Here is a 12,029-nt window from a genome sequence, read left to right as displayed (position 1 = left end):
CCCCGGGAAGCAAGCTCCTCTGACTTCGAGTTTGGGGAGCTGGAGCCGCTTTCAAAAAGGTGGAGGAGCAAAAATTGCTCTCAGTTATTCCGAAGGACCCTTGCATCTTTTAGGCTTTTGAGAGCACTAATTGGAGGGCTTTTCCTTAGCAAATGTCTTAATCTTGAAGTCTGAACGGAAAGCAAAAAGCGCACCCCGCCCGATTTCCGGAGGGCCAAGATCGCGACGAACAACCAGGAAGCGGCCGGTCAGGGAGCTGTCCCGGGTTGTCCGCAGCGCTCTAGAGGGAGCTTCCAGGGTCCCTACACCGTGTTTTCCTGCTCCGCGTGACCCCAGCCCCGACCTAGGCTCCGGCCCGGGTCGGCCACTCCGGAGCCGCCATGTCTTCCGACTTCGAAGGCTACGAGCAGGACTTCGCGGTGCTTACTGCAGAGATCACCAACAAGATTGCGAGGGTGCCCCGACTCCCGCCTGGTGAGAGCCCTGCCCAGGCCGGGAGGGGTGCGGGGTGGCCCGAGAGCGGGGAGGCTTGGGTGGTGGGCGATGGAACGCCACCTGAATAAGTGTGTCTCTGAGGCGCGAGCCTGGAGGGAGGTGGTGTTGGGGCCTCCGAGGGGATGCTTGAGGTTGGTTGAGGGTAAGGGGAGAATCCAGGCTGTGTGCGGTGCACTGTAAAGAGCCTTTGGAACCTGAGCCGTCTGGACTCTAATCTGGACTCACTGCCTTGTAACTCGTATAACTCGTAGAACGTTTCTCAGAGTCTTAGTTTTGGATGGGTGTTTGTTTATTTGTGAAATATAGGGATGTAAGAGTATTCGAAGAGAATCAATGAACGTACCCAGATCATGGGTCTGCATCACACAGCAACGTTGTTTCGTTAGTAATGATGTTATTATTGTAGGCAACAGAGCACGGTTAAGAGTCATAGTGCCTGGATTCAAATCCTAGCTCTGCCACTTAGAAGTGTGATATTTAGGCAAGTTTCTTAACCTCTCTCAACTTTCCTTCTTGGTAAAATGGGGAGAATTGTACGTCTCTCATAGGGTTGTTGTAAAGATTAAATGACTTAACACATGTAAAGCCCTTTCTTGGTGTTAGCTGCTATAATCATTAGTATTTTTCATACCCCATCCCCATTTATTATTTCTCAGCCTTCGTGGGGATCTATAACCCAGGGTTGTGTAAGACTTTGTACAGGATAATTTTTCTCACTTTTAAAATTCCGCAGCTCTCATCCAGAAGAGTTTTTGGGTTTGCTTGTTTTTGTGTTTTAGCACATCTTATTTTCAATGCTGGACTGTCAGCTATGTGAAGGTGGGAGGTATGTTTGATTTCCTTGGCATTTACTTAGAAAGGGGCTCAGGAAAATGTTTAAGTGAATGAGAAGATATGTAAATATGATATCTTGTCATTTTTGTCTGTAGGAGGTTGTGTTAGGATTTGTTTTTCTTTCTATATTTAGCTGCAGAGAAGATTGTTACTTTGGGGCTTAGTTTTGTTAGGGAAATTGAAGCATCTACCTTCACTCTGTGGTGTAAAGTGTAGGAAAAGGAGTGCTCATTGATCAGTGAACTGATCAATGCCACTAACAACGTGGGCGACTTTGTTGTTCCACCTTGTTAGGCAATCCTTGATGCCAGAAATAATTTTTCCTGGACCTAAGTTGTCATTCCTCTTTCCCTTTCCCCACTTCCCCCCAAACTTATGTGTTTATAAATAATTTTCTCCCTTTATTTCTTTGTTTTTCTTCCCCCCACCTATTTTCTACCAATAGGGACATTTGCTTGAAGCCAGGATCTCTGAATTTACACCTCACTCATCTCCTGAAGTCCCAGTTAGTTCTGGAGGAGGTGGAGGATGATGTCTTAAAGAGGTGTATGAGTCCCAGTGAGGGAGCAAGAGGAGAGAACCAAGGTAGCATATACCACTGAGCTCTGCTGCCTCGGAGATTTTTGTGGCAAAAGTGACTGATGGCCTCATCACTTTCTGATACATCACCTCGGCTCTTCTCTTCAGTTCTGCTTTCCTCTACTGCCCAAGATCACGTTGATTTTTGTTATCATTGTTGTTGGAGACTACTTCCTTTGACTTCAGTCCCAGAGCCTCAGAATATCAGGATTTGTGGTTTCCATGGGATTTGTGTTCATTTTTAATTGTAATAGTTTATCTGAGGAAACATTTTTTGTTTGGGCTAATAGCTTTTGTATTGGGAAGCTATTCTATAAAGTAACAAAGTCATTCCTGGGTGCAAAGTTGTTACAGCCAATTCCAAGAAAACAGATTTGTTACAATCGATTTTTTTTCTTACCTTTATATTTTAATGTAACCATTCTTACCACACAGAAGGAAACCTTTAAATTAAGTACCTTAAAAACAAAGGCCTTGACTCTGTATGGCTACAGTATAACCATAAGGCCCAAACACAGCAGCTACATGAGAATTGAAAGGAGACTGTATAACTGACAGTGGAAAAATGCTTACTGAGTTGAATAATTAAATGCTAGTAATTCTTGAAAATACTGTGGTTTCCCTCTTAATTATTAGTTGTACTTGCTTATTTTATAATCTGTTTCTAATTGATAAATAGAGAAGGTTGAAAAATGCATCTGTGTAGTTATGAATTTCAGATATATGTACAACCATGGCAAAAAAAGTAATGATAATCTCTTCCTGGCATCACTAGTGGTTGACCCAGAATTTACCTGAGTTAAGAAGGTTAAAAATTGGAGCAAAATTTTCATCCAAAGCAGTTTATTCTCCCAAATATTAACTTACCGAAATGGAAGTAGAGTGGGTAGGATTTATTGCAACTAACTTCACTCTCTGCTGTGCATGTACAATGTATTAAAGTGTTACTTCCAAAGAGAATAGAAAAGATTGAATATTTTAAAACTATTTTAGAAAAGAAATTTGATTATTCTGTGCTACCTTTTAAACAATAAAAAAAAAACTTCCCTCTTAAAGTGTTTGAGTTTTAGGTAATTTTAGTAATTGGACTGATGAAATAGATCAGTCCTTTCTTAAGTAGTATTCTTATGGCACTGTATTTGAACTTTGATTTTAGTAATTAGTGTTCTGTGGTGAAGTCAGGAAAATGGATGAGTGGAAACCATCGCTAATACTAACTGTGACATTCCTTTTCCTCTAATGATGAATCCTAAGTGGGAGGATGCTTTATAGGGGCAGTGGTTCCATTACATCAGGCAGGCTTCCCAAAGGATCTTAAAGAAAATGTTCTTTTGCAATTAGTTGCTTACTTCACCAGGTACACAGAGATAAAAGGTCTGTTGTGAAGCCTATCATTTTGTAGCTATAGTTAGCAATACCAAGAAAGGCATTATGGCAGGTTGCTTACACTTCACACATGGCATCATATCTGTTTAGAATCCCAGCTCTGCTACTTACTAGATGTACAGTCTTGGGCAAATTGCTTGGCTTCTCTAAGTCTGCCTCCTCCAACTGGAATAGTTTCAACCTTATAGTGTTGTAAAAATCAAATGAAATAAAGCATATAATACCCTAGCAAAACAAAAAAAAATTTCCCCCCAGAGAAAGTGCATGATAAATTAGCCACTAGTGATATTGCTGCTAGTGAAGACAACAACTGTAGGGCTAGTCAGGACCCAGCATCTCAGACTTTGTGATATTAGTTGAACTCTTAAAGAAACCTTGGACCTCAATTTTGCTTCCTTTCTGTGCTGGACTGGAGTTGGGTGAATCTCTTGGTGAACACCTATATTTGAAGGGAGATGAATGATCAGGGACTTTGGGATACAAACTTGGAATTGGGCTTTGAACTCAGGATATCAAGGAGGGAGTCAAGGAGAGAAGTGGAAGTGGTAGGGCAAGACGGGTGTCCTTTCTGGAAGGAAATGCTTCAGTTTAGCTGGTTGGTTATGCCAAGCCCTGGATGCTTTTGAAGATCATCTAGACATGGCCATGTATGGAGGAGGCCGTAACATTGTTCCATGATTCTCTCTTGCCTTTGCAAAGTGGTTGTAGTAAGAGAATTCAGAAAAATCTGATTTTATTTATGAATACTGTGGTTTGCTTAAAATATGTGGCTCTGGAGCTGTAATGTTGATGTGTAGCTGTTAAGCACTTGATATGTGGCTGTTGCCACGTGGTGAAATGCTAATGTTTTGGATACATTGAGTTAAATATTATTAAAACTATAAAAAATGTTAAAATGAATTTCCCTTGTTTCTTTTTACTTTTTGAAATGTGGCTACTAGAAAATTTTAAATTATATTATGTGATCCACACGCATTACATTTCCGTTGTTCTATAAAATTAGCGTTGAAGAGAAGGCTCCAGACCTAAGTCAGGCGCTCAGGTGCAGTGTGATTTGAAGTAGAGCATGTAGGACTTGAGTTAGGCATATACATACACTCATCCCCACACTCTAATCCCAGAGAAACCTCTCTCCCTTAAACAATTTAGTTAACCTAAGTAATAGCTTCATTAATTTTTTTAAATAAACTTTTAATTTTAGAACAGGTTTAGAGTTACAGAAAAATCACAAAGATAATACAGAGAATCCCTGTCTACTCCATGCCCTGTTTCCTCTATTGTTAATATAGTATATTAATATGATACATTTGTTGCAGCCAGCGAACCCATATTGATACTTATTATTAACTGAAGTCCATACTTCATTCAGATTTCCTTGTTTTTTACCTAATGTCCTTTTACGATTCTAGGATCCAATCCAGGGTACCAGAAAACATTTAGTAGTCATGGCTCTTCAGGTTCCTCCTAGTTGTGACAGTTTCACAGCCCTTTCCTTATTTTTTGATGGCTTAGGGGAGTACTGGTAAGTTATTTTATAGACTGTTCCTCAACTGGAATTCACCTGATGTTTTCCTTATCATCAGACTGGGGTTATAGGTTTTCGAGAGGAAGACCACAGAAGTAAAGTACCATTTTCATCACATCATATCAAGAGTACACACTGTAAGGTAACATCACTCTTGATGTTAACTTTGGTCGCCTGGATGAGGTAGTATGTGTCAGTTTCTCCACTGTAAAGTTACTCTTTTCCCCCTTTTCCATCCTGTTTCCAAATCCTATGCATAGCCTGTCACACTTAAGGAGTAGGGGGTCATGCTCCACCTCCTTGAAAGCTGAGTATTTATGTAAATTATCTGGAATTCTTCTATACAGGAGAGATTTGTCTATTCTACTCTACTTACTTATTAATTCAGTCATTTTTTTCCCATTTATATCCATGGACTCATGATATTTATTTTATACTTGGTGTTGTATTACAACACCACTTTATTTTGTTGCTCAGATTATTCCAGCTTTGATCATTGGAAGCCCTTCCAGCTGGCTTTTGTGTCCTCTTGCTATACCCGCATCATTGTGTGTGTGTATGTATGTCCCCCCGCCCCGCTTTTTTAGGACTTTCTTACTTTCTGATATTATAAGATCCTCCAGGATCACCTTGTATTTTTCCTATACCAGTCCTGGAATCACTAGCCATTTATCCACAGAATCCTATTTCCTCTTATTGAAAAATGGTCAAGACCTGGTCACCAAGTGTGCTTATTGGTACTGAGTATTATTGGGTCTGGGCCCTTTCAGCTGACAGATCAAGGAAAAACGTGTATACTAACTCATGTATATATACATATTGATAAAATTTTATATATGAAACTACCTATATTTATAGTAAGCTAAGCATGAGTTCATATCGGTACCTCCAACTCTAGAACTTTGTCACATGGATGATTCTAGAATGGCTTTGTTTTAACATTAATTATTTCATTCATAAAGGGAAACTTGCCATTCTAAGTGGGAAGATTTGCCCCAACCCTCACTGATACAATTTTTCTTTTTCTGTTCTCTGTGAGTAATAAATATGTTGCTGAATGCTAAGACACTGGTTCATTCAGTAAACACTTAGCGAGCACCTACTATGTACAGCTCTCTGTGCTAAATACAGAATTATGACAAAGATGTGTCAAGAGTGGTCCCTGCCTTCAAGGAACTGGAAATGAGGCTGAAGGGAAAACTACAAGAACCAATTTCTAAGGATCATCAGGAACACTAGGGCAGAGCACAGAGGTCTAGGAATTCAGAGGAGATAAGATCATGTCCTGGGAGATCACCTGGGAAGGATAGTGGGATTTAGCAGACAAAAACCGGGAAAGAGTATATTGTAAGAGTTGCAGTAAGTGAGCGCAGTGGGTATCTGTTGTTTCAGAAGGCCCAGAATCCTCCATTCTATCTTCTGAGAGCAGCTCCTCAATTTTCCATTGAGGAACTCCCCAAACCCAGCCTTGGTAGAACTGACAGTCTGCCATGCCCTGTCCAGGTCAAGAAGTGAACACCTTACCCAAGTGAGGACATTCAGCAAATCTTTGCCAGGAATTGGAATTTTGACTCTCCTTCTGCAGAGACTGTCAGTGATTTTCTGCTTCCTTGGTTCCCTGAGCCACCCTGGGTTACTGTCCTACCTGAGCTTGGGAACTCCTCTTTTCCATTGATTCTGCGAGCCACCCTGAATTATCCTAATAAATCACCTTTTTGGCTTAGGTTAGCCAGAATCAGTTCTGTTATGTTCAACCAAAGAACCTAAATGGTAGCTTGAACAAAGGTTTGGGGTGAGGAGGAAGATGTGCTTGGATAGTAATGGATAGTCTGTCTGGCTAGCATGCAGAGCGCATGCGAGAGAGCTAGTAGTTGGAAATAAAGTTGGAAAGGTTGCTTGGGTCTGGAATGTGGAAGGACTTGACTGCTAGGCTCAAGTGATTCAATCAGAGCCACATTTTAGACAGCTTAAATGGAGGAAGGGCAAGTATGGAGAAAGGGAAACCAGGGTGGTTGGTAGCATAGCTTCTTGTGTAAATTTCTTGCACTGACTATACTGTTTATTTAATTTACCATCATTTTTCGAGAACTGATTATATGCCAGACTCAGTACTAAATTTTAGGACTAAGACATGTTTCCTGTCTTCCCAGAGCCTCCAGGGTAGAAGATAAATCAGACCTGTAAGTGTGAGAGATAAATCATGAGGATTAGGTAAGCGTTCTAGGGGTTTTCTGTAAGAGCGAGTAGTTAATTCTTCTTTTGGGTTAGAAAAGGCTTCAAAGAGGTAGTGATTTCTGAAGAGAGTTTTGAATAGCTGTTTGCCAAGTAGTCACAGTGGAGATGGCGGAAGCATTGGGGATTAAAGATCTGGCATCCTGGAAATATATCAGGGTTAGAGATAAAGGTTTGGTCCAAGATGGGCTTGTCTTGTTTCATGTTCTGCTCTCTTGCAAAAATACAGAGTGGTTCTACTATAATTTGTGAAGATGCTAGATGGACTGACATGTGCCAGAAGCAAATAAATTTGGGGTCATATACTAAATTTTTAATCTGGCCATATGTAGGCTTAACATTCTCAAAGAGGGAAAGTCAAGCTGAATTTTAATTCTAAATGTACATTTTTCTTAGGGAGAAATACTTAGAGTACACACAAAACACTTTTTGTGACAGCTACCCCTCCTAGTTTGGGGGCAGGATCAAAGGGAAGGGGTTGAGGTTATCAGAACCTACTTATTATTCTAGTAAAATAATAACTCCTATTAAAGATTCCTCACTTGGTATTAACCATCCTGAAAAGTTAGCTGCTAGGTATTGTACCTATTCAAGCTTCTTGACTTTTCTAGTCTCTTGTGTTGGTCAGCTGGTAATCACTGGGTTTCAAATCACAGAACGCCAACTTTATTTATTTATTTTATTTATTTATTTATTTTTTTTGAGGACGGCGGGGAGAGTAGTCTGAATTGGGTTATGAGGCCCCCACGCGGGGTACCTCACCTCAGCCATTGAAAGAATGCCAACTTTAAATAAAGAAAAAGAAATGTGTTGGTTCAAGAAACAAAACCATTATAAAGTCAAGCAAAACCTAGGAACAAGAAACTAAGAAAATCTATTTAATCTTTATCTATCTGCCTATCTATCAATCAGCTTTGCTTCTTCATAAATGTAGGCTTTCATCCTCCACCACTGCAAATTGGCTTGTTCCTTGTAGCTAGAACAATGGATGCCAACAGCTTCTAGACTCATGTTCTCACAACTACCAAGAGAGGAAAAGACTTTCCTGTTACTCCAGGACTTTGATTGGTCTGATTGATCTTTGGTTTTTTTGGCTACATTGGGTCTTCTGTTGCAGCACACAGGCTTTCTCTGGTTGTGGAGAGTGGGGCTACTCTTCGTTGCAGTGCATGGGCTTCTCATTGCGGTGGCTTCTCTTGTTGCCAAGCATGGTCTCTAGGCACGCAGGCTTCAGCAGTTGTGGCTCATGGGCTCTAGAGCGAGGCTCAGTAGCTGTGGCATACAGGCTTAGTTGCTCCGAGGAATGTGGGATCGTCCCAGACCAGAGCTCGAACCTGTATCCCCTGCATTGGCAGGCAGATTCTTAACCACTGTGCTACCAGGGAAGTTCGATCTGATTGGATCTTATACTCATCCCACCCTCACCCCCCAGGCCAATGTAGCCAGAGGGATTCAGCTACTAGTATTAGTCCAGCTGGGAAGAGAAGCCCATCCTTTGGCAAGTCACTGTGACCAGAGAGGCAGGGTCATAGAAGAAGATAGCATCTCCCATTGACCTACTTGGTGGAGTGAAGGTTATTGCCTGAGAAGAGAAGGGTGTTAGGCAGACAAAACTATAAATGTTCAATAAATTTGGTTAGCACAAAACTCAGGTGCCATCTCTAAATAAATGGGCTGATTGATTTGGACTGCGGGTAGGGAAAATTTTTCTGAAAGTATCTGCTAGAACATGTCTCTCCCAGAATGGGGAATTACAGGTAGGTTATAACTTGATTGTGGTAGGGTTTGAAAAAAATCACATACAGACACTTAGCATTTCACAAATTAAAAGTAATTTCTCTTGCATTAGCTTATATGAGCCAAAAAGAATACAGTAGATTTTTTAAATTTCCATTTTAGAGCATATAGACTGACCCTCAGGAAAAATTCTTTCCTACTCAGTATCCCATAACCATGAGTAGGTAATGGCTTTGGGTTTAGAATCAGTAGTTCTGACTTCAAATATTTCATCCATTACACTCAACTCTTAATGAAAGTGCACATTTTTTAAAGGATGGTAAGAACTTGCCCAGTTTTAGGAGTTGTTGTTACAATGTGACTTTTAAATTGTATTCATAAATCCATTATTCCCAATTTATTAAAGTATGACTTTGCAGATTCCTCATGCCATCGCTAAATCTGCTATTGTTGACACAGTCTCTTCTAAAGACCAAAATAATTTTTGCCTTCTCTAAAAAATGTTATGGCATCTCTTAATAATTCAGTGCTCCATAGGATTATGTATTTCCAGATAGCCTAGAATCAGTAGCTTATAGTGGTTCCTAACCCACTAAAGAATGACATGCCCATTTGCCCGATGTGGTAATTTTCCACTCTGATTGACCAGAAAGAAGAAAAAGTATGTAAAAATAGAAGATATTAAATTTATCTATCTTCTTAGAAATTCCTTGATATTGTTTGTTTCAGATGAAAAGAAGCAGATGGTGGCAAATGTGGAGAAACAGCTCGAAGAAGCAAGAGAACTGGTATGTACAGACTTGGTGTAATATATTTAAAACACAACCAGAGCCATTTAATCTGACGCCTTCGTCTAAGCCTCTTCTGTTCATTGTAGGAACGTGAAACATTACTGATTAGCAGTTCATGATTCAGAATTCATCAGTTTTTAAATTGAAGAAAATTTAATAGCTTCTTGGGATTTTATTTTTCTTAGTAAAGGCGATTCATTAAATGTCCACTTCGGTTTTTATTACTTCATAATACTTTTCATAATAGCTATAAATAGCTAACACTTGTTAAAGGCATACTGGGTACCAGACATGGGTTAAGCATATTACTTGCTTTAGAATATTTAATTTTCACAAAAACCCTGTGAGACAGAGACTAATTGTCAAAAACTGTTAAGGACTGAGATTTCCTCTATTTGCTCTCTGATAAGTGAGCTTGCCACAGCATCTATGGATGCCGATAGAAGACATGAGATTCCTAGGTCAGAGACAAAAGGCTTCTGTTACTCACAGCAAGAGCAGCTGCCAACGTTTCAGCAGGCTAGTATCAGTTCCCTGAGCCCCAGTTCCCATGGGGCTGATGCATGTTTGCCTAGAAGAATGCCTGCGCATACAGCCGATTATCTTATAGGAGCCTGGGGAATGTAGTGCTTTACAGCAGCCTGTAAGCAAGCCTGCTCATTGCCCAAAGGACACATTATTTCCTACCCCAAGATTGCTCCCTGCCTGGGAATTAGTCAGGGTGGTCAGGGCCTTGCATTCTTGGCATGCCCAGCGAGACACATAGACCTGTGAGAGACCCACAGAGGAGTGTCATTACCCCCATTTTGTAGATGGGGAAACTGAGGCCTAGGAAGAGTAAGTAGGTTATCTGAAGTCCCACATCCAGTCAGTGGTGAAGTAAGGATTTGTACTTAGACATGCTAAACCCAGAGCTCTAGCTTCTCAAATCAAAGAGCAAAATGTATATATTGTGTCCTAATTTTTGGTTTCAAAGCCAGGTATTGCAAGTATGATTCCACTTGTCACTGCATTGTGATCCTACCTGAGCCTGGTGCTCTTCTAAATACTGAGGGGTACTACGTGGTGTTCCTTCAGTACTAACTGATATACTTAGAACAGTTTCCCAAAGTATGTTTCTGTTAACTGGTGTTGCCTGTTCAAACAGATTTGGGAAACTGTAGCTTAAACAGAATTCTCCAATTCTGGGTCTTTTTTTGGTTATTATTTTTCTATAGAACCTTCTCAGACCCTTATGTAGGCTGCGAGGCACGATGAATCTCTAGGAAGGGACTCTAAGGGGCAGCACTTCCCAGACTTGTTTGCCTGAGTAACATTTGCTCACAGCACCTACATGGGGGCTGCTCCTCTGGGGGGTCTGAAGAGTAGGTGGCTGTTGCTGCCCATTACGCTGCAGACGTTTCCTTTGTGTCTGTGAGTGCCAGGGATGCGCGCTGAGGAGGCGAGTTGCAGAGCTGCTGCTCCATCTTGCCTGCCTCTGGTTCTTTCCCAGCTGTCGGAACGCCTCTCTCTCCTCACCCTGTAAGATCTGCTTCTCATCACACTGTCTCTGCAGGGGCAGCTTTGTTCTAACTCCTCAGCTTCTCTTTTGAATATTTTCTTTCTTTTTTTTTCCCCCAGATACTTTTCTCTTTCCTTTCTATAGTCAACTGTTTCTCTCATGCTTCCTGGCCTTCATGTGAAAAGACTGACCTTTTATATACCATAGCTGCCAACAAGGACGCTTCTTCCTTTCAGTTGGCAGGCTTACCATAAATAATACAACTGATCAGTTCTTTGGATCTTGAGTTAACTTCGTATCTTATTGAGTTCTCAGTAGCAGGCTGTTTTTGTTTGTGTTTTGTTTGGTTTGCCATCAGAACGTGTGTTTTGCTATTGGTTTGCCTTCTTTTGGAGCCTTGATTTCCTCGATGATGTTAGAAAGCTGGTTTCCTGATAACCAAGGCTTTACTGCACCGAGAACCTAGTTACACCCCGTGGAGCTTATGGTGGTTTCCACTTGTTACCAGCGTGAAGAGTTTTGTCTTAGGTATGTGTTTCTATTTGTTTAAAATGATCAGGCAGCGGATTTACTTAATTCTGATGGCATCTTTATCAAGGACACTGATCGTTATGTTACCAACTGTCCTTTTGATGAGGACCCTGGGAGAAGAACTTCATTATGATTTTACGTATTAGAATTAGTTGTATTTCTGCTGAACCATTTGTATGAATCTGTTAGACACTGTATGTCTCGTAATTACCAAGTCTTCCACTTAACACTGGCCACGTGAATGTTGTGACAACATGAAACCAGTGCATATTAGCCTTATTTCTGGTTTCATTTTAAGTGTTTGTTGTGTGTTTCCTTTTTTCTTTTCTTACCTACTTTTGGTTAGTTTTAAGCATCCTTGTGAAATGCCTGAAAGGAAAATGCAGTTAACGCTCGGATTTTCTCTTACGTGTACTTT

The 12,029-nt window shown here is 40.7% G+C and overlaps 1 protein-coding gene across 5 annotated transcripts in view; it reads left to right on the top strand.

Annotated features, from left to right (window-relative positions):
* Positions 1-36: 36 nt before the first annotated feature.
* Positions 37-12,029, top strand: part of VTI1A (vesicle transport through interaction with t-SNAREs 1A) — a 343,251-nt gene continuing 331,258 nt past the window's right edge. For 3 of the 5 annotated variants that reach the window (XM_057734147.1, XM_057734148.1, XM_057734146.1), the window contains exons 1-2: positions 37-474; positions 9,518-9,576. In XM_057734147.1, the coding sequence (XP_057590130.1) occupies positions 381-474; positions 9,518-9,576 (153 nt within the window). In that variant the 5' untranslated portion in view covers positions 37-380. The remainder of the gene's footprint in view (positions 475-9,517; positions 9,577-12,029) is intronic. The other 2 variants (XM_057734150.1, XM_057734145.1) reach the window with 2 other exon arrangements.

The sequence above is a fragment of the Hippopotamus amphibius genome, chromosome 5, assembly GCF_030028045.1.
Source record: "Hippopotamus amphibius kiboko isolate mHipAmp2 chromosome 5, mHipAmp2.hap2, whole genome shotgun sequence".
Classification (NCBI taxonomy): domain Eukaryota; kingdom Metazoa; phylum Chordata; class Mammalia; order Artiodactyla; family Hippopotamidae; genus Hippopotamus; species Hippopotamus amphibius.
Note: the sequence above shows the minus strand (reverse complement) of the source record. Positions and strands in the feature narration are given on the sequence as shown.